The following is a 21,875-nucleotide window of genomic DNA, read 5'->3' as shown; positions in this document are numbered from 1 at the left end:
ATTGAGATTTGTTGTATGGTGGTTCTGATCCTTATCCCACCATGGTGTGGCCCATCATGGCCATGTTGTTAGGGCACTTGACTCGCAATCTGAGGGTCGTGGGTTTGAATCCCCATTCCACCAAACATGTTTGCTCTTTCAGCCATGGGGCATTATAATGTGATGGTCAATACCACTATTCATTGGTAAAAGAGTAGCTGAGTAGCCAACAGTGTTGACTTTCTGTTTTCCCTCTAGTCTTACACTGTTAAATTAGGGATGGCTAGCACAGATAGCCTTCATGTAGCTTTGTGCAAAATTCAAAAACAAACAAACCAAACTCACCATTGTGCCCTTCCATAGGGATATGCTCCTTCCTTTTTTTCTGCCCAGGTCTGCAAAGTTTCATTCCACACTGGGCAAAGAGTGTACCTGGTACACATATGGTGTGGTGTCCCATATATGATCCTCTAATGTGACGATATACTCTTTTAGGATGTTCTTCAGATGCTTTTGAGGAATGCTTCTTTGTTTCCCTTGCAACATTCCCTCCATTACTTCAGTGTGGGATTCTAACTATTTATGTGAGTGTACCATATCGGAAGTTATAATTGCCTATACTGAAAATATATTTCTGATAGAAATAGATGGAACATCTTGATGATAGCACTGCTAAACAAGAAGTGATAGTTTGGTAGAATTGAATAGAGGTAGTCACCTGTACTGCATCCCCAGGCCTTGGTGGTCAATGCTTTCAGCCAGGATTGGTCACACAAATACCCGTATGTGTACCCTCCAATCCGGTTGCTGCATTGGGTGATTTCTCTGGTCCATTCCACTCCTTACCAAGTCCTCCTGATAGCACCCTTTTGGCCAGCACAACCTTGGTTTCCCAGGTTACAGCATCTGCTCTTGATACCACCAGTTTCTCTTCCACTTTCTCCCTCCCCTCTTCATCAACCATGATAAAACTTCCTACATCCCAATTTCCCTGTCCTCTGACTTCACACCTGGCTTTTGTCTAGTCCTTGACAAAAGAATCCAGTTTTACGTGTCGAGTTGCCTCCTTGTTATCTGGTTCCTTATGACTGTCTGTTGGCCTGTGGCCCTCGACAGTCGGTTCTGTTTGCCGTAGACATATTTCATACCTTTTATCACCCTACCTATCTTCTCCTTTATCTCGATTATTCCTTTCTCCCTAAACCCATGGCAGCTCTGGAGAGTTTTTCATCCTTTTCTCCCATTTCCCTGCCTTCTATATCCCATATTTATCCTTGACTGGATCCAGATAGACTTCTGTTTCAGGTCAGGGCCCTTTGTTGTTATATTGCATGCACTGCATCTCTTCAGGGTACACACACAACTGTCTGTTTATCCCATGGCAATCTTCCTCCCTTCGTGATCTTTCCCCTTCTACCCTTACAAATTGTGTCCACCTTTTGGTTAATTTTGCATACTCTTCCCTGCCTTCTTCCACTCGTACCTTGTTCCACATTCCTCCCATTAAATCATATATCTCTTGCTTCTCGTCTTTGTCATCCAATAAAGGAGATTCTCCAATCCAGCATATGAACCATTCCCAGTACATTCATCTCCCACTATCTTCATTGTATGATGCTTTTCTCTGTGTTGGGGTTTCATCCACCACCCATGGCCATTCTCCAGACTTTGGTGTGACTTTGATTTGTAAGTTTTCTTCATTTTTTTCAGGGGCTTTTTCTCTCCTTTTTTATTATGGATCCCACTTTGTGGCAAATGGTGCCTGTCCAGGTATTCTTTAACTCTAAATCCACCTTGTCCACCATGTTGGCTAGTATTTTCTATTCCATGGCTATGTACAATCACTGTTGAGATGGGGTGTTCCACATAATGTCCTGGACCATACCACCCATGGACTACATGGGTAAAGCAGAAGGAGACTGCTGCCCATCCCTGCCATGCCTTGCATGAATAACCAGGTATGGTCTGTTTTTTAAAATAGGGTTTTGTTGTCACCCATTGAACTGTCCTCCAGACTATCCACCACATTTCCCCCTTCTAGTGCAGTTTGGGAGTCCTTACCACTTTTCATTTCCAAGCCAATGGGGTGGTGGTCCATGGAAGCACCCTCTTGAATGAGTTTCCCAGACCATTCAGTTCAGATTAGGGTGGTGGTGTAGATGCAATGTGGCCTCCAGAGGAGTTAAGACATTGCCTTGCTGGTTGACGAGGCCTCCTGATCATGTTACACATCAACACTGTAGTTGAGCCATCTTCTTCTGGGATGACTTGGCCTCCCACTACCATTTACACAACCAATGGAGTTGAGCCATCATCTTCTGGTTGATGTAGCCTCCTACTCACATTTACACAACTTATGGAGATGAGCCATCACCTTCTAGGTTGATGTGGCCTCCTGCTACTATTTACAAAACCAGGGGAGTCGAGCCATCACGTTGTGAGATGATGTTGTCTCCTGCTTCCTTTTACACATCAGCTGGAGTCTAGCCATCCCCTTATGGAATGACGTGGCCTCCTGATCCACTTTACTTTCACATTGGAGTTGAGCTGTTGCAATTGCAGTTCACTCTTCAATTGGGTGCCCTCATCCTACCTTCACGAGGATGTCAGTTCCCAGTTTCAAGGTTTTGAATTAGAATGAACCAATCAACAATAGTCCTCCACAGAGGGAGGTTGTCTCTCTTTTTCCCTCAGTTGCTCTGTCTGTGTCTTTTGTCACTGTGTAGTTAGTGGGCTGGTTCCAGTGCTCTCTTGGATTATCCCTTGTTCTTCTTACAGGGATGTTATTGTTTTTAGATGGTACTGGACTGTGCTATGGTTGGGAGACTTGATGGAGATTCAATTTGATGGACATTCTGTCACTGTGGCATACCCAGATATCGGTGTGGGTCTTAAACTCGCAATTTTTGGGATTGAAGTGAAGACAATGTGATCCTCATCCTACCCCCATGTGGATGTCAATGCCCCATAGGGAATTTTTGAATGTAGTTGTCTTACTGTGTATGGTTCGATGCACCATAGCCTCTCTACACCTTACATTTCCACCCATGTACATGTCACACTCCACAAAGGGCAAAGAGTATACCTGGCTCAGATGTAGTGCGGTTCCCCTCTTCTGAACTTTGGATCTCTGTCTCTCAGGCTCAGAGGTATCCTTCAGAAGCTTTCAGGGGTCCTTCCTCCTTTTTGCCCTCAGTGGCACGGTGGTATGTCTGTGGATTTACAATGCTAAATGTGTATACCAGTCTCGAGTTCCCAAATAAAACCCATTTCTTGTACCTGTCACACCTTACAAACTATGTATAGTGTATTTAAAATGTAAATGTCAGATTTCTTTCATTACAGGTTTTTAAAACTCATATCCAGCACTAGTTATTGTGAAGATTGTTATTGCAGTTGATGGCATACCTATTGGGTAGTCAGACTTGTATTGAAAGTCTTCAGTCAGATGTTGCTGATGTTGAATCTGTATTGTCTGAAGTATTATCTCACACAGGGCTCATACCTTTCAACTCTTGGAAGTTTCCTGGCACAAAAGCCAGTGATGTATCCATTAATGAATTACTAAACAAATATACATTCTCAGAAGATGCAGAGGAATCACAAGTAGCACATATATCATTGCAAGAACTTCTTCTTGACAGGTAATCACTGTTAACACTTTCTGATATACTTTTCTTTTCTAAGTATTTTCAATAAAATTAACAATTTCACTTTTAAAAAACACAAATGTTTAGTCTAAGTATCTTAAACCTCATAACATTATAGATTTATATATATTTATTATTATTCTTATATTGACCTTCCAGTCGTACCTGGCTAACAATACAAAAGTTACAGTGATGTGGTGCACATGCAGTTATGTTACCATATCCAATAATATAAAACTAATCTTTAGCCTTTACAAAGTGACTTGTCTTGACTGTGTTTTAGTGGACTAGTATTTTGTTAAATACAGTCACATTTCAATTATTTTACATTATATATGTATATAGATTATTTACTATTTACAAACAAGTTCTTAAACTTATTTTTATTAAAACATTGAACTGAAAATGAAGATGTAAAGCAAACATTTACCTCTTCTTGTTACAACATTTGTACTCAGTTGCTGCTTCTCGTAGCTTGCTGAGCTGTAAGAAATTTCACACAAGGAGGATGTGAAATGAAATAATTTTTTTTAGGTTTTATATATATACAGTTGAATAACCAAAAAATTATAAATTACTATATCGATATCATACAATTCCGTTATAATTTATAAAGTGTAGTAACTAAACAAATGTGAAATTTCAAGCAGACTGAAGACACAACCTACCTCCTTCAAATCTTGTTTTGAAATAATGAGATTGGCATCCTAACACATGTAAATGGCTGAGAAAGCCACTAGGAGGACATTCTGAGCTTTCAATTGGTTATTCACATGTCATATACACAAGTAATTGTATATAAGGGACTATTTCCTAAAATGGAAAGTGGTGAGCAGGGACACAGCAAATAGAAAAGATAGGAGGTTCTTATTTTATATTCTAGCTTGTTAATATCAGTAATTTGAGCTCTTAATTTGTACAAAACTATAGACTTTGTATTTTGACATCACAAACATCTAATTTGAACCAGTGTTGCATTCACCATGCCATGTGACACACAAAAAATCAAGTATTTTTTAATATTTACTTTTAAACTAAGAAATTGAAAAATGTATAATACTAAAATTTGAATTATAATCTACAGTTTGATACAAAACTTATTGACATAAATTCGTAAAATAGTAGTTCAATAAAATTTTGAATACAAGTCAACAAACACGATGACATTGCCTTTGACCCATAGCTATAGGGTTAAAAGAAACTGGGAAATTATGAAATGTAAGGTGGCTCGTGATTTTTTCCTTTTCAAGTGGTTTCTGAAGATATATTTTAAAAAATTTTTAATAACTTAAAAACATGGTCTAAATGTATTAAATAATTATTTTAATGTTTTTTGAACTAGCTCTTATGCATACAATTAAAGTAAGAATTATTTCACTGAAACTCCTTTTTTTTTCAGGATGATATTTTTCATTCAGGCAACATCCTTGTTTGTTGAATGTTTCTTAAACAGAAAACAGACCCATAACAGGAAAGCTAACAAGTTATTTTCCACAAGTGTAGGTCTGGCTGTTCAGAAGTGTTGGTCAGTTCTGAACCAACTGAAAAAATTACCTGCAGAAGTAGGTTTTTATATGATATTCATAAATTAGTTTTTAATACTTTGTGAATGATACAATAAAGACAAAAGTGTAAGGGTTGATTGAAATTATTAATTTTGGTTTTAATATTTCAACAAACACATTTTCTTTTCAAAATAAAGTATAATGTACATGAATTGGTATTGAAGCCAAATCTTTCCTAACTAATCTATTAATATTTTTCAAGTATATTATGTGTTATCCATATGATGGAAAAGGTACAAAATTAAGGAAATATATTGATGGAGGTTGGGGAAAGAGTAGTAAATTGGATTGTAGAAAAGTTGTTACTTATGGTGTGTGGTAAATACTGGACCTCACTTACTAGTGGAGTGTCTCAATGATCAGTGCTTGAGTCTTTGTTTTTTTCTAACTTATATTAATAGCTAAGGGCATAATAGTAAACTAGTAAGATGGATTGCATTAAATTCATGGTTATTTCTAACTTGATGAAAAAGTTGAGAAACTGAAGAATGACTTGGAGATCAAATGGCTAGTTGGACATATGTTTGTCAAAGGACCCTTAAATTTTAATCATAGTAATTGTAAGATAATGTATTGGGGTTAACATAATTCTTGTAGCATTATAATATTTATTCTAAATTCATTATTTGTTCTGAATATGTGCAACATTTTCACATAACACGTGGTCAAGAAAACCCTTAAGTTTATTTAGTTTCAAGTTACCTTTGTTATTCTTGAAACTGGTAATATCTGTTACCACCCATGGAGAATATTTCTTAAAGCAATTTTATGAAATGATGTCAACAGCAATGTCCTTAAATGATGTACAGGTGATATCTAGAGATTAGGATCCTAACTATGTGTAATGAGAATGACCAGTTACATGATAGCGCATTTCATGCTGAATAAATGCAAGATTTTTGGTAGCTAAAAACCTTGGATTAGGCAGTCTTAGCCTGAAAACATCCAATAAAAGTGACATTCAGAAGTAATTAAACTGCAAATACACACACTATGCTTGTGTTTCACATTTAATAAAGATTGTTCATCTTGTTTTACACTTGTGTCCATTTTCATTATTGTGTTTAACATCTGTTCAGTCAAGTAAGAGTTTTAATATTATAAGTAATCAATATCTTCACTGAATGTCAAGTTTAGAGGACCTGTCTGATGTAGCTCAAAAGTTAATTCAATTTCACCTGGATGCACTGCAGAGTGGATAGAAGGAGAAATTCTGGTGTTGAGACCACAGGATATCAGTATGGCTGAGCTTCATATTAGCTGTTGAAGCGTGTACCACCTTTTACTCCTACTCTTGTATGATTTATGTTTTTAAAAAAATCATAGTTAAGATATAGCATTTTCTACAACTAGAAGGACCTTTTACCTAAATTTTGAGTTGTTCACTGATGGGAGATGGATGTCCAAGAGAATTTCCAGTCTAGTAATAGTCCTCTCCTGGATGTTGGAATTTTGCCCATGCTACAAAGGTCCATGACTTCTCTTTTGTTGCTATCACAGAGTTGGGGTAAAGAACTGTGAGAATGGCTGTTCAAGCCCTCCCCCAGATGATTGATTTTGGTGTGAGTGAAGCACGAACTGAGAATTTTCCTGGTAGATTGGCATTTGGTGTGTCCAAGACCTGGTCTAGGAGAAGTTTTCTGCTGGACATTGGACGTTTACTGATGATCTGAAGGACCACAACTTTTTTCTCATTGCTACTATATACTTGGGAAGGCAAACTGTCAAACTTTGATGTACTCCGAATGACTGATCAAGTTCTACCCCGGAGGATCAATCTCAGTGTAAGGAAAGCATAAACTGAAGATTGTCATGGGTTTTGGTGTATAGAGTGTCTGAAACTAAGTAGAGTGGTCTATAATGGACTCCCTATCTTAAGGCAGCCAGAATATCTCATCTCCAGTTTTGATCAAAGCCATCTGAGAATGAAGTGAGAGATTAAGCTTTCTACCAACCAGAGTCATCTTACCAGCAGTTAAGATGGCATACACTAAATGATAAAGTGAGTTGGTCATGGGTTAATGGTGAGCCTCTCCGAGCTGGGCGGTTTACTACTAATATGAACATGACTCACGGAAGAATTTTGGGGTTGAGCAGAACACACAAATGAGCTGTGTAGAGCACTTCATCAACTAGATCACTACTTGCCAGAGTATCAGGGTCCCTAAGAGCCCCTACCACACTGTATCTCATATGCTTAGGATGTCGTAGCCTGGTGTTGGCTGGGAATCTGCAAGAGAAAGGCTTGTAATGTCCTCACAGGACCCTGTGAGTGAAGATAAGCACATTCCTCCCTCAGTGTTAAGGGTACAGACAAGGAAGGTCAGTACCACTTCTTTCATTATTTGAGACAGGTCTTTGTCTGGATTGAACAAGTACAGGGACAGGTAGTGCAATGTCTAATGCTGAATCTGACTTGATGAAGCATTTAGAAAAGGAGGAAAGAGTTCAGAGTACTTTTCTGCCTATTCACAGCAATCGATACAAGGAAGTGCTTTATTTAGAGGCAAGAGATAACTCCTACAGTCATCCAAGCTACAGATAATGACCTCCTTGTCTATATGTCAGTGATTAAACCCAATCATATGCTTCTAGGATCAATAGGTCAAGCATCCAATGATTGAAAAGAAGTGGCAATCCTTGCTTTCCAAGCTATCAAGTGATATTCACCATACAACGTATGCACTACATTGTGTGATTTCCACTTGATCACTATACAGCTATGATGGCTGGTGCTAGTAGATGTGCAACTGAAAATGATATCTAGGAGTTAAAAAACACAATCAAACGGGTGTTGCAACCCTTACTTTCTCAGCTGTTGGTTGGTATCTTAAGGCACAGTGTATGTGCTACTTTGTATAATTACTTCTCAATTTGTTCTTAGGACAGTTTGTTGATCACAAAATTATCTCTCCAAGCACAGGTGGCCAAGTTGTGCATGTCACAATCTTTTTACAGAGTTAAGTTCAAAAATTAATTAAACAACTTTATTATCAATCGATATCAATAAAATTGGCACCAAAACATATTTCATAATTCAAATTTGAATGATAGATAAATTTTCATTTCTTAAATTTCCAAACAAAATATTAAATATTAAATCTGACATGATATCTTACTTACTCTCACAAATAGCTTTACTCGACTTATACTGCTCTCTATAGGCATAAATTGTCATTTGCCACTAGGCTTGGTCTCCTGGTTCGATTCTCTTCCTCCATTGTCCCAACACCCCATTTCCTTTCCTCCTCCTCAAGATCCAGGTTCCAGCCAGATTCTTTCAGTGGTGGTACAGGACCTGATTTTCAAGGGTGCCATCGAATGGGGGATTCCTTTCCTCTAAGTTTTTCTTCCCATATGTTCATCATCCCCAAGAAGACCACGGTCTGACGCCCTGACATTAATGTTTTGGCTCTGAACTGCTTCTTTCAAAATGGAGTTCTATTTGTCCCTTCGATGGGTTGTAACTCCTGGTCTATGAAAGATAATGATAGATGTTTTGGATGTGTACCTTCACTTTCTCATCTCCCCTGCATCCTGACATTACCTTCATTTTGTCCATCAGTATTGTGTATTGCAGTTCCAGGTTCTTCCATTCGGGCTTGCCTCAGTTCTCTATGTTTCTATTAGGTGGTCAATGTGTTTGCCCATCATCCTCATTCCTGGGTCTTTTATTTCCACCATTACATTGACGACTGGTTGTCTCTAGCTACCTTGCAGGCTGCCTCTGCCCTTCATACTCAGGTTCTCCTACAAGAAGCTGCTCAGGTTGGTGGGGTGGAGAAGTCTTTCCTCACCCCCACACAATACCTCATTTATCTTTAGATATTATTCAATTCCCTCCTCAGTTGAGCTCAATCTTTTCTCCTTCATTTGCAGGCTACGGAGTTACTAGTTCTTAACCTATCCTCCTCTCCTTTTCCCACTATGTGAGAGATTCTATCTTATTTGGGAACATGGGCTCCTCACTTTCTTGATTGGCATTCTAGTGTATACATGTGTGTTTTAATTCCTTCTCCATGTGAATGCACAATTTTGATTGTGATTGATCACCAATTGATATCAGTTTCAACTTCAAGTTTTGACTTCTTGTTTAATTACCATGTTTTTAAAATGTTTTTGTTTCCCGAATTATACTTTGTTCATATGAATTCGAGATTTAATATGGTGGAGGATAATTTTCCTGCCATAAGGAGACAATGGTTCTAACATTAGTCACTAAATTTTAGGGTCGATGATGTTTGCTGGTGAGGCACAGACTTTAGTTCGCAGGGAGTTTGTGTCTTGTGTTCGGCCTGCGATTTTTTCCTTTCAAGTTACTATTTTTGTGCAGAGGGATAGTACTATTGTGTGGAAAGTTTCTTTCTATGCCACTTTCCATCTGCTACCATACCTCCTTGTAATCTGCTGAGTTAGGTATTGTTCTTTTTCCCAGAAGATTGTCATAAGTTTTCAGTGTATATTTCTCACTCCCATGGATATACCCGTGTTCAATCAGTTTTTGTGAGCTCATGTGGATGGATCTAATTCCAAAACATACTTACCATCTGCTGACACTTATAGCTATTACTCGACCTCCAGGGTTTCAATCTTTGCCCATCTAAGCATGATTATGTACTCTCCACATACGACAATGCACCCTCTATCTTTATATCGTATATAAGCATTTCATTCAAATTATTTTATCACTTTGCATAGTAGCTTTTGATGTAAATTATATTTAATAATTTAAAAAAGACATGCGACATACATGAATTCACGGGTTACTGTTTCCAGTATGAAGGCTAATCAGCCCTCCTCTATTCCCCCTCTGTTATCCAGCATCTCTCAACGGTTGGAGGGGTCACTCTCCATTGAGGCTGTACATGATCTAATTCGTAGTGTGATGGAAACATATATTCTGTCAGGGGCGTTTCTTCAGGGGGGTTCTGAGGCTGCTTTTCTTGATGATTCAGAACAGTCTGAAGGGAATTTGAACTCTCTTTTTCTGGTGCCTTCGTTTACTAGATCGTCTTATCACGAGGCCAATTTGAATCAGCCACCTCCTGCTCCATTTCTTCAGTCAGTCAATTGAGTTTTTCAACTTTTGGAGCTTTCTCCAGTTGCCTTTATATCTACTCCTTCCTTGATGGCCAAAAGGTCTGAGGGTATTTATTTAGTTGTTCCTCCTGGGAGATTTGCTGCTCAAGTACATGACGGGATAGCCATGCCTTGTCCCCCATGTATGTCTGAACAGAATACTTTGGCTTACCACTACCAGTAGGATGTATGTATTGATTCCCAAAGACTTGATTCTTTTTTGGATATGTGGAGTCCGAGACTGAACCCTGTGATCACTTCGAACAGATCACAAATTTCTCAGGTTCATATGACCCTCAATGCTGTTCTGGGATATTTATATTCCCTCCATATTTGGTCAGAAGCCTATTAACGTTCCCACATCAATTTGTGGACGATTTGAGACCATTGCTGACTTCTACCTTGCTCTTTCTTTTTGGTTTCCTGGTTTGTATGTTATTGAGATTTATTGGGTAGAGTTCATCTACCTGTTGTAGCCCTCTATGAGTTACGTGATGCTCCTTTTCTCCATCCCTTAGTGTTTGTGGGCATCCCAAAGGCATTGGAATCATGACTTGATGTCACTCATTTGCATTCTTCCTTGTTGTTGTTGTTGATCTCTAAACGTTCTTTTTACTCCTGTTGGAAGTCAAGGTGTGACTGCTCGTAGTGTGTCCCAACACCCAGCTTCTGCTCCTCGATTTATTGGTGCTCAGAATAGATCACATCCTTCATCTTTGAGGTTCTTTCACTCGAGTAGACCATCATCAATGGGGTCGGTGACTACCTTATGAGGATGGGGTCTGTGGGGGTGAGGTTACGACATATCCTTGACACCTGGCATTCCTTCACCAAAGATCCATGGGTAGTTCAGGTTCTGGCATCAGGGTTGATCATTCAATTCACTTCTCCTCCTCCATTATCTTTCACATTTGGGGTATTTCTACCCTAACAGATCCATGGAATGTGGATCTTCGTTCCAAAGCAATCAGAGAGTTATTGGTGAAGGAGGCAGAAGAGAATGTCGATTCCATTCTTTCAGGATTTTATTCCCGTTTATTTGTTGTGCCCAAGAAGACAGGAGATTGGTGGTCAATCATCGATCTATCTCGTCTCAAACAATTCTTAGATCCTCCCAGGTTCGTTATGAAGTCCTTTCTCAATTTACATTGGCACTTTTCACCAGGTATGTGGATGACCAAATTCGATGCCACTGATGCATATCTCCACATTCCCATAGCAAAGGCATCTCGCCAAAATCTACACTGCACAATGGTTAGGTTCTGCAGTTCAGGGCTATGCCCTTTGGACTAGCTTTTGCACCTTATGTCTTCTGCAGAATCACAAGAGCATTCTCTCATCACCTTTATGCTTTTTGCCTGTGCACACACCATTATATGAAAGACTGGCTACACCATCTTGGGAGTTGACAGAACAACACACTCAGATTCTACTTTCAGAAGCCACCAAGGCTAGTTTTCTTATCAGGATCGAAAAATGCATTCTCTTGCCAACTCAATATATTGTCCATCTGGGTGCCTTTTTCAACATGTTTTTAAGCCATTCACAGCTGACTTCCATCTGGCACCAGGCTATGAAACAGGCAGTCAGACTCTTTATGTCTCCTACAGTGCAGATGGTTCTCTTTTTTGGGGATATGGGCATCCCTTGAATTTCTTATTCCTTTGGGACAATCACACATGCAGTCCCTTCAGTGGTTGCTGCAAGAGCTATGGATCATGAACTGCAATCCACTGGATCACCTAGTCTCCCTAATTAGAAGCAACATCTTAGACCTTGATCAGAGCAACACTACCATTGATGTTCTAATACTGCTCCCTCATCCCAAGATTAATCTCTTCACAGATGCTTCACTTCAGGGATGGGGTGCATATATCAATGGTTAGGAATTCCAGGTTCTATGGATGTGTGACGAATCTTCCTTCCACATCAATAGGCAATGGTTCAAGGTTTAGATCTATTGAAGTGGAAAATCTTCATGGTTCGTTCTGACAATTCCACAGTGACCTATTACACTTCTGTACATGGGGCACACGTTCTCGAGACCTTTGTTTTCAAACTTTGAATATTCTCTACTGGGCTTACCTCATCATATCAGCCTTTTGGATTGCTATGTTCCATAGATGATGAATTTAATAGTAGATAACATGTCTCTGCCCAACTGATTTCTTCCGTCCAAATGGATGATCCATTGTAAGGTTTTCCAGTGGATTTGGTCTCAGTTTGGGACTCCTACAATTGACGCACTTGCCAGTCATTGGAACTATCAGGCGTTTTGGTCCCTAGGACTTTGGCAATAGATGCATTCAGTCAGTATTGGACAAGATTGCAACCTCTATGCCTTTCCCCTAATTCGTCTATTACCTAGAGTTCTGGCTATGATTCGATCCACTCCTTGTTGAATGCTCTTGCTAGCTCCAGATTGGCCAGCCTAACCATGGTTTCCTCATCTCAGTATCTTCAGTAGTATCTACCTCTGCCACTACCTCTCTGGAGATCTTTGTTGAGGCAACCTGGATACAACATTCTACACCCAGACATTCCCAAACTCAAACTTCATGTATGGAACTGTCCTTTGCACAGCATTGGGGTTTTGTTTCAATCTATCCATAGACCCACAATGGAAATGGTACACTTATATCTAATGGTGTGTCACGAGGAGATTGGACCCACTTCGCCTAAACATACCCACCATATCTCGTTTTTTGACCTGGTTTCTTGATTTGGGTCTAGCTTCGTCTAGGTTGCTTTATATAAGGCAGCCTTATCAACTACTTTTCATTATTCTAAACATCTGAAAGTTTTCAATCCCCATTACTATCTGGCCTTCTCCAATCGTATAGAGTCTTTCATCCCACACAGCCTTTTCAATTACCCAATGGGATATTTGGGTGGTATTACATGCTTTGTCTCGACATCCATTCGAGCCTTTAGCCTCATATACCTTGTACCATCTTTCCTTTAAAGGGTATTTTTTGTTGCTGCTGGTATGTGGATGCCATAGATCAGAGTTGTTTGCACTACAGGTGCACAGAACTATTTATTACTCCACTTCTGCCCTGATAGTCCCTGATAGGTCCTTTCTTCCTAAGACTCTAGCAGCCAGGGAAGGGGATAAATCCTTCTCACCAATTCTTTTCCCGGTTATTTCTCACTTCTATGACTTATTGGACACAGATCATTTGGTATGTCTTGTCAGAGCCCTGAGGCATTATGTGGCTCTCACTAGCTCCTTTTGATGTGATGAAACTCGACTCTTTATTCATTGGGATCCTTCAGTTTTCCGAAATTTATCCCCAATTACTTTGACGAAGTGTTTTTTTCAAATTGATCCATATTGCTTATTCTGGACTTTCTTTACAGGTGAGGAAACTTCTGAGAGTCACATATCACCAGATTCATCACATTTATATGTCTTTAGCTCCCCATTAGAATTATCTGTTGGAGATAATTCTGCATGCTGATATGTAGACTTCTCCAAATACTTTTCTCTCCCATTCTTTACACCATCTGGCATTTCTTCTTCTGAGGTTTTCGACTACCCCCGTGGCTGTTTTGACCACATCTGCTAGATTATAAGGAGGGGTGAGTAATTTTCTTCTTCTCTTCATGTATCTTTACTTTCCAGGGTCAGTTATCTCTTTTTTTCACTGGATCCCACTCTGTTGCAAGTGTTGCCCAGACAGCTGTGATTTTATCAATACAATTCTGCACTATCAACCAATTTAACTATACTTACTACAGGTTGTAGGATTAAAGTGTTCCATAAGACCATCTAGGAGCTCAATAGATGGTATTTCCATTTTTTTTAACTGGACTGCCACTCATGGACAATCATGAGTAAAGCATAAGGGGATCCTGCCCATCCATGCTCATCATTGGATTGAATAAATTGGGGTCGACTTGCTTTTAAAGTTTTAGGGAACTTGGTTCACCTATTGCACTATTTCCAGAGTACTGTTCCTCAGGACTCCCCAATGCACCTTACTCCCCAGATTCTTTTAGTGGAGTTATGTAGTCCTCACCACACCCAATTTCCAGTTACTGGGGTGTTCGAGTGTTTCCCTCCACTTTTGGAGAAGAGGGCAAAGTTTGGGGCTCTTCTACCTGGGTCCATGGATGTCTTTCCCAGATGTTGATAGGAATGGCAGCAGCCTATGTGGGATCCTACTTATAATACCAGTTTAGTTGGGGTGTGTATGTTTTTTGTTTTTTATCAATATCAGTTTAGTATATTGTTCATGGAAAGAGATCCACTATCTCCTCGTAATTCCAAACAGGGTGTTGACCCATTTTGGGTCCTTGGTCGAGCACAGTGATCCAAGTCCTCTCCATAATTCTGGGGCAAGTGGAAGACTCCTTGCCCACTCGGTTGGAGAGTGAGAATGAATGCTCATAATTCCAAACTGCTCAAGTTTTGTTCCTTTGGTTGAGTAAGGCACACATAATCCTGTCATTCTGAGCATGGGTTGTTGCCTTTCAGACTTCTGCAGGTGGATGAGAAAGTTTGTCTGCTTGAGTGATGCTTACTTTCTCGTTGTGATTTCAATAGTTAGGAAAGCATCACTCTATGGCTAAAGGCTGGTTTGGATCAATTATCTTGTTTATTTGAGTTTCGTGCAAAGCTACACGAGGGCTATCTGCACTAGCCATCACTAATTTATCAGTGTAAGACTACAGGGAAGGCAGCTAGTCATCACCACCTACCGCCAACTCTTGGGCTACTCTTTTACCAACGAAAAGTGGGATTGACCATCACATTATAATGCCCCATGGCTGAAAGGGCAAGCATGTTTGGTGGGATGGATATTCGAACCCGCGATCTGCAGATTGCAAGTCGAGCACCCTAACCACCTGGCCATGCCGAGCCTGATCAATTACCTATCTATATAATGTTGCGGTCCAATTGCCTTAGCCACAAAGGTGGAATATAGCAACCAAGAACCCTCCAACCCCTAGTTGTGGAACCTCAGTTATCTGGTATGGGATGACTTATAGTGATAATCTCTCATCTACAATTTCCAGCCTTGATACAATAATTATGTTCTGAGTTAAGAGCATACCTGTTCTGGGTGTAGTGCAGTTCCCCCACTCGGGTACCACTCTTACCCATGATCCATGCAAATGCTTTCTGTTTGGATAATGCCCTCATCAGATCCTACACCTTCTCAATGTGGGATTATAGTGTCAGTGAGTGGTAAGTATGTTTTGGAAGCTAACATTTTCTAAAGTGAAAATGTATTTCCAATAATACTTACCTCTGCTGACACTCTCCTTTCCTTCCTTCCTTCCCACTAACAGCCAGTGTAAGAGACAGAGATAGTGTCAGTCTCAAAAAAAGGGATAAAATTATCAGAATGAGGTGCTTATATACAGTACCAGGATAGAGGGTGCATTGACGTGACTGAAGAGTATATCACCAAGGGCAATTGAGTGGGGTATAAAAGACGAACAAGCAAGAAAAAATCAGACCAATGCTTAAATGGGCAACGATTGAAATCCTGATGGTCGAGTAATAGCTATAAGTGTCAGTGAAGGTAAGTATTATTGGAAATACATTTTCAATTTAGGAAAATATTAAATTTCTGCACTCGGTAATTTACATCATTCATGTCTTCTCTGCTCAGTGGTGGGTAATTTCGAATTTTATACTTCTTTTAGTATCTAGTTTAGTTTAGTTTCAAACTTGCATTTGGAGTTTCTTTAATTTTGTTTAAAATTTCAATATTTTTTTCTGTTAGTGTTATTTAGCTGTAAGTTCTTTGTCCCTTCTCTGTTCTTTGTCTTCTCTGTCCCTTTAGTGGTTTTGTACTTTAGGTGTTACTTATTGTGTTATGTTTTAGGTTGATTTTCATAGTTTTACAGGTTTGTTATTTTTATGTAATTTGTAGACTCTACACGTTTCTAAGTTTTTGTTAGTTCTGAGTACTTTCTTTAAATTCTTTAGTTTGTGTGCCTTTTTGGCTACGCTTTGGAACAGTTCCATTATTAATATGGTTTCTCTTTGGGGGTTTCTGACCTCCGTTTTGCTCCCCCTCTACCCACTTCCCAGATCTCCTTCACTCCTCCTTGTCCAGTTGTCTTACTAAGACTCTTCGATTCCTACTACACAAAGGAGCTATCGATTGGGTGGTGCCCACTCAGCCAGGAGTTTACTCTTGTTCTTCTTTGTCTCCAAATACATGAGAGTTTAGAGTTCCATCATTGATTTGTCCTGGCTGTATACTTATCCGGAGATGCCTTGTGTCACCATGGAGTCCTATCTCTCACTTCAGTGAGTTTTCTGCCTCAGTGTCACGTTCTTTTTCTTCAGTTTCTCTAAGTGGGTTCTGCCTTCCAGTTCTGGGCACTCTCAGTCTGTCTTTCTTCAGCTCCATATTTGTTTTGTGGAGTGGTACACTCTTTTGCACATTATCTTCTCTCACTGGGTCTTCAGACTCACTGTTTCATGGATGACAGGCTTCTGCTCACCTCGTTCCATGACCAGTCAGTCACTCACCCATTTTCTTCTTTGAGAAGCTTCTTGGGTGAGGTTTCTTTTTATGTTGGAGAAGTCCTTTACTACCCTCACAGTATCTTATTCATTTGGGGATTCTCTTCACGTTATTTCTCAGTCAAGCCCAGCCTTCTAGACTTTGGCTCCATGATACTGAACAGGCAGTCAGTTTGCTATACCTTCTCCTTCTTTCTCTGCTTCTGAGTTTCTCTCTATTTTGGGGATGTGGGCTTCCTTGGATGTGCCCATTTCCTTGGGTTGGGCACACATGCATTCCCTTCATTGGATACTTCTAGACTAGTAGAAATTCCCTCATGATCCCTTGGACCACCCCTAATTTCCTTGGTACCCTAGAGTTCTTGTGTCAGTAGTCAGTCATGAAGGCTACTCATCCTGGAACCTATGACAGTTTATCAGACTCTGTATCCTTTCCTCCCATTCCTGCAGGGAAAAGTGGTTATGATTCATTCTGACAATTCCACTGTCATCAACTTTATGACCAAGCAAGGGGAACCAATTACTGTTCTCTGTCTGTTTAAACTCTGTATTTCGTGTACTAGCCCTATGACCACAACATGACTATTCTGGCATGTCATGTTCCCCGACTTATAAATCTTGTGCCCAATTTCTTATCATGTCCCAACCAGGTTCTCCACAGTATGGTCTCTTCATCTTCCCATTTTCTGTAGCTGTGTTCTCAACAGGGAACAACACATATGTGTATGTGTTTCCCATTCACTGGAATACCAAACTTCCTTTTTGGTCTCAAATTCTTCACCCCTCAGCTCTGTGGGTGGATGCTTTCAGTCAAGATTGGAAGGGTCTTCACCTATATACCTACCCTCTGACCTGACTCTTCTTCTGAATCTTTTCTTTTACCTAGACCAATCCTTGTTGTGTTCTATTGGTTGGTCCAGATTGGCTGGCTCAGACATAGTTCCCTCTGCTCTGGCCCTTACTGGAGCAACAGACCCTGCCCTTTTCTCTTTCCTGCTTGCTCTTCTGTCAACTGTGATTTGACGTTTTTTTTAGCCCGATATTACCACACTCCATCTTTCGGAGTGACTTTTGTCCAGACCCATGACTCACCTCAGGGACTCACCCCTCATGTTGCATCTTTCCTTGCCTATACCATTTGCCTTTCCTCCTTGTCTATGTACCAGAGGCATAGGTCTCGCTTCTATTTCCCTTGGCTTCTTACCTTTCTGTACTTATGTTCTTTACCTGTCCCAGTTCTTCATCTGGTTGTTTGATCAGGGTTCATCTGTTTCTATTGTTGCTCTTTATAGAGCTGCTTTGTCAAACACCCTCTGTTCTCCCACTTCCAAAAACCTTTTTCTTCCCCAGGTTTTTCTGTTTCTTTTGTCTGGTCCATCTGCCACATTTCTTTGTTCTGCCATTTTGGGATCTCAGTGTTGTTCTTCATGTCCTGTCAGGTTCTCCCTTTGAACCCCTTGCAATTTGTTCCTTGTACCATTTTTCCCTTAAGGCTTAAATCCTCCCCCTCCTGGAATGCAGTCATCATTGTTACAATATTTATGCCATCCTTTACCATTCTTCATACGTTATTCATTATGGGGATCGGACATTCCTTCCTGGGCTATCAGCTGCCCGGGAAGGTTGTTTTACCTTTTCCCACCTGTATTCCCTTTTGGATCTGGATCATCTACTTTGTCTAGTTTGTTCCCTGCTATGTTATTTGGCTCGTACTGCCTCCTTTTGTTTTTCTTATTCCTGTCTAATTGTTCCATGGCATTCCACTGTATCATCAACTTGCATATTTTGATGAGACCCTGACAGGTTGCCATCTACATATTTTTTCTTAACGTCAAATTCGTCATTTAACTAAGTCTTCAGCTGCACGACACCTCCATGTTTTGGAAGAGATCATTCAGGCTGATATCCGGACAACTCCCAATACATTCATCACTCTTTTTCTGTCTTCCTTGGGCAGGTATTGTCTTCGTCTTGTGGCAATTCTGCACGTCTGTTCACCTTTGACTCTGGTAAGTCATCTTTTTTTTATCGTACTTCATTGATATGCATCATATTTCAGGATCTCAACTGGTGGCAGGTATGGCCTGGTCACATATGCTGAATTTTATATCTTAGAAATATATCTGTATACTTTTATAACACTCACTGTGGAGATGGAGTGTTTCTGTAAGCCCACTGGCCGCTTATCCAGTGGTGTATCTATATACCACCTTTTTTTATCTTTTATATATATATAAACCAGAAACAACATAATAAAATTGAAATTCAAAACTACACCTCTGCTACCATTCCTTGCTGTCATCCTTAAATCATGAATGATAATGCCTGTGGTCATAGCATCCAAATGAGTTGTGGATATTCCATCTATCAGGCAAAATCCAAATGCCAAGGAAAAACTTGCCAACAACTAAGGAAAATCAGTTAAAGGTTAGGAGTTTAGTGCTTGAACCCACAACGTCTCAACTCCAACTGCCTTTCGCTGTCTGCAGCCAGTTGTGGGAAGACAGTAACCCTTAATACCTGGAAATAACTTTAATATAGTAAAACTCCCAACCTCCACCATTTTAATTGATGTCATAGATAATGATAATATAATATTCTTATAGCAGAATTAAGCCACCCTTAATTTCTACAGAACTTCCAACCTCCACCATTTTATTTGATGTTAACCAAAGTAAGAGACCCTTACTGTTCAAGCATAAACCGGCTATGCTGAGACAAGCCCAGCTACATGAAGATGGTCTTTCTGCCCCAGTATACTGAACTATTCTAAAAGTGACAATTAGCTACTTAATCCAAGTAATGAATGCTCTCTAAATTTTCCATAATGTATTCTTCTTGAACGAGAGCTTAACCCTTAATATAGTTTCATATTTATTATAAAAAAGTAAAAAAATAATTTTTACTAAACCAGTCCAGATAACCATTATTTTTCAATTTGTTTTTTAAATAAATTAACATTATGCATAAATGGTTTTACATTAAAGTTATTGGTGAGAACCATTGTCTGTTCTTACCAAAATTGAGATGCACTTTGGATGGAGTGAGGAGTATGAACAAGCATTCTGATCCCTAAAGCTGGCATATTCACAATAAGACATGAAGTTCCTGTTGGACACCAATGCAAGGGATGGAGGGATTGAGGCAGTTTTATCACAGTTGCAAGACAGAGTAGAATGTGTAATTGAATCTGCTAGAGTACGCTTTCTGGTGCGGAATGCAGATACTGTACATGTGTACAACAAGGAAAAAACTGCTTGTAGCTTGGGTCTTTGTAAAGCACTGTTGACACTACGTATATGGTAGAAGGTTCACCTTCAGAGTGAACATGGTTTGCTGAAATGGATAATGAACTTTAAAAATCAAGAAGGGCTGATAGCACATTGGATAACAATCTTGCAAGAATATGACTTTGTCCTAGTACATTGCCAATTCCTGCAACACAGAAATGCAGATAGATTTTTTTGCCACATGGTAAGACCCTGTGTGTTCATTGAATGTCCTAATCCAGGACACCATGTGAGAGTTGAAACAATTCCTGAATAGCAACATTAAGCACACAGTTTTCTAAATATTATCTGAACATTGTTTCAGTACAAGATACATTTGTAATGCATGAAAATGCAGGCTGTGAGAGTACTGCTATAGGTGGAAAGTAAGACCTGTGTGGTGAAACATTTTATGTCTCACCGAGCTAGTACTAAACTTGTAACTAGATAAAGTTCCTAAGGAGATACAATGTATATATATATTAGTAGAATCTAATAGTCAAAAGTAAAGGTTACATCACCTAACTTAAGTCAGCTCATGTGTAAGAACTAGTATTGTAGTCTCAACCACCATTTTTTCCTATTGGAATCAGGCTGTATTCGTGTGATAGCTGAGCCAACAATAGTAAAGGGAATGAGAATAGGTCGAAAGATAAGTTGTGTTTGGCTGTTGTCCAGTGGGAATGACAGAAGGCAACACAGCTATACATAAAGGTATTGGTCAAGTGGGGACTTACTGAAGCTTGGCTGACTGAGAAGGTTCACAAGTGTTAGGGATATATATATTCTATGGGTGATATAGAGAATGAGTGAATGCAAAACCCATATGAATGTCACTTGACAAAGGTATAGTTTTTATGATGCCACCTCTGAAATAATTTTAGAACATGTCATGATTGTATTGAGTGGTTAAGACCCTTTTTTGGATCTATGAACTTAGCTGAACTCTTGAACAAGTGGAATTCAACTGTGTTAGGGATATATCATCTATGGCCGAGATAGAGCATGAGCACTCACAAAACCCTTAGAAATGTCACTTGACCAATATATTGTTTGTATGACCCTCACCTTGCTAGTGCATTAGACATGGGATAGCTCACTATAGCTAACAGCACTACATCTGTTAACAGACTGATCTTGAGATTTCCTGATGGATGAGCATCATGAGCTAATATGAATACAGATTATTTCCATTCTATATCATAATTTTTACCTAGCCCATTTATTTCTTAGCATAGACTTAGTTTTAATGGAACTCAGTAATACTTTACAATTTATCTTGCCAAACATCCCAAAGTGTATAGTGGATCTACTTACTTTACTCTTTTGGGAAATCCATTTGTCTGAAAATAACACACTGTCAATCCCTGGATATAATCTGTAAATGTACTTCAGTAAGATCACCTCTTACCTGTCTTTTCTCAAGAGAAAATAAATTTAAGATCTTAAGTTATCACTGTAAAATAACTTTTCAATCCTTAAGATAATCCTAATAGCCCTTATCCGAACCCTTTCCAAGAAGTCAGTTTTCTTTCTTAGATAAGGAGACCAAAACACAGTATTTCAAGTGAGGCTAAACTAGTGATTTGTAAAGAGATTTTTTTTTTCTTGTAATAAAAATGTCTATAAATACACCTTACTAGCAACTTAGCACTGCCTTGATGGCTTGAGTACCTCATCTGACTTATCCACCACAGTGTCAAAACCCTTTTCTTCTGTCACATTATTGAGAGGGTTACTTCCCATATCTATTAAATGTGTGATCCATTATGAAAACCCTAATCTGTTACCTTGCACTTACTATAATTAGAAGTCATTTGACAAAGACTTTCCCAACTTA

At 39.4% G+C, this 21,875-nt stretch overlaps 1 protein-coding gene across 11 annotated transcripts in view; it reads left to right on the top strand.

The window, feature by feature from the left end:
• The window catches only part of LOC106460632 (coiled-coil domain-containing protein 157-like), a 58,041-nt gene that overhangs the window by 6,853 nt on the left and 29,313 nt on the right, over positions 1-21,875 (top strand). For 9 of the 11 annotated variants that reach the window (XM_022387398.1, XM_022387399.1, XM_022387402.1 and 6 more), the window contains exons 2-3: positions 3,325-3,623; positions 5,029-5,191. In XM_022387398.1, coding sequence (XP_022243106.1) covers positions 3,379-3,623; positions 5,029-5,191 — 408 coding nt within the window. In that variant the 5' untranslated portion in view covers positions 3,325-3,378. The remainder of the gene's footprint in view (positions 1-3,324; positions 3,624-5,028; positions 5,192-21,875) is intronic. The other 2 variants (XM_022387401.1, XM_022387403.1) reach the window with 2 other exon arrangements.

The sequence above is a fragment of the Limulus polyphemus genome, unplaced genomic scaffold, assembly GCF_000517525.1.
Source record: "Limulus polyphemus unplaced genomic scaffold, Limulus_polyphemus-2.1.2 Scaffold806, whole genome shotgun sequence".
In the NCBI taxonomy this organism is placed as follows: domain Eukaryota; kingdom Metazoa; phylum Arthropoda; class Merostomata; order Xiphosura; family Limulidae; genus Limulus; species Limulus polyphemus.
The sequence above is the reverse complement of the archived record's forward strand: the minus strand, read 5'-3'. Positions and strand labels throughout refer to the sequence as shown.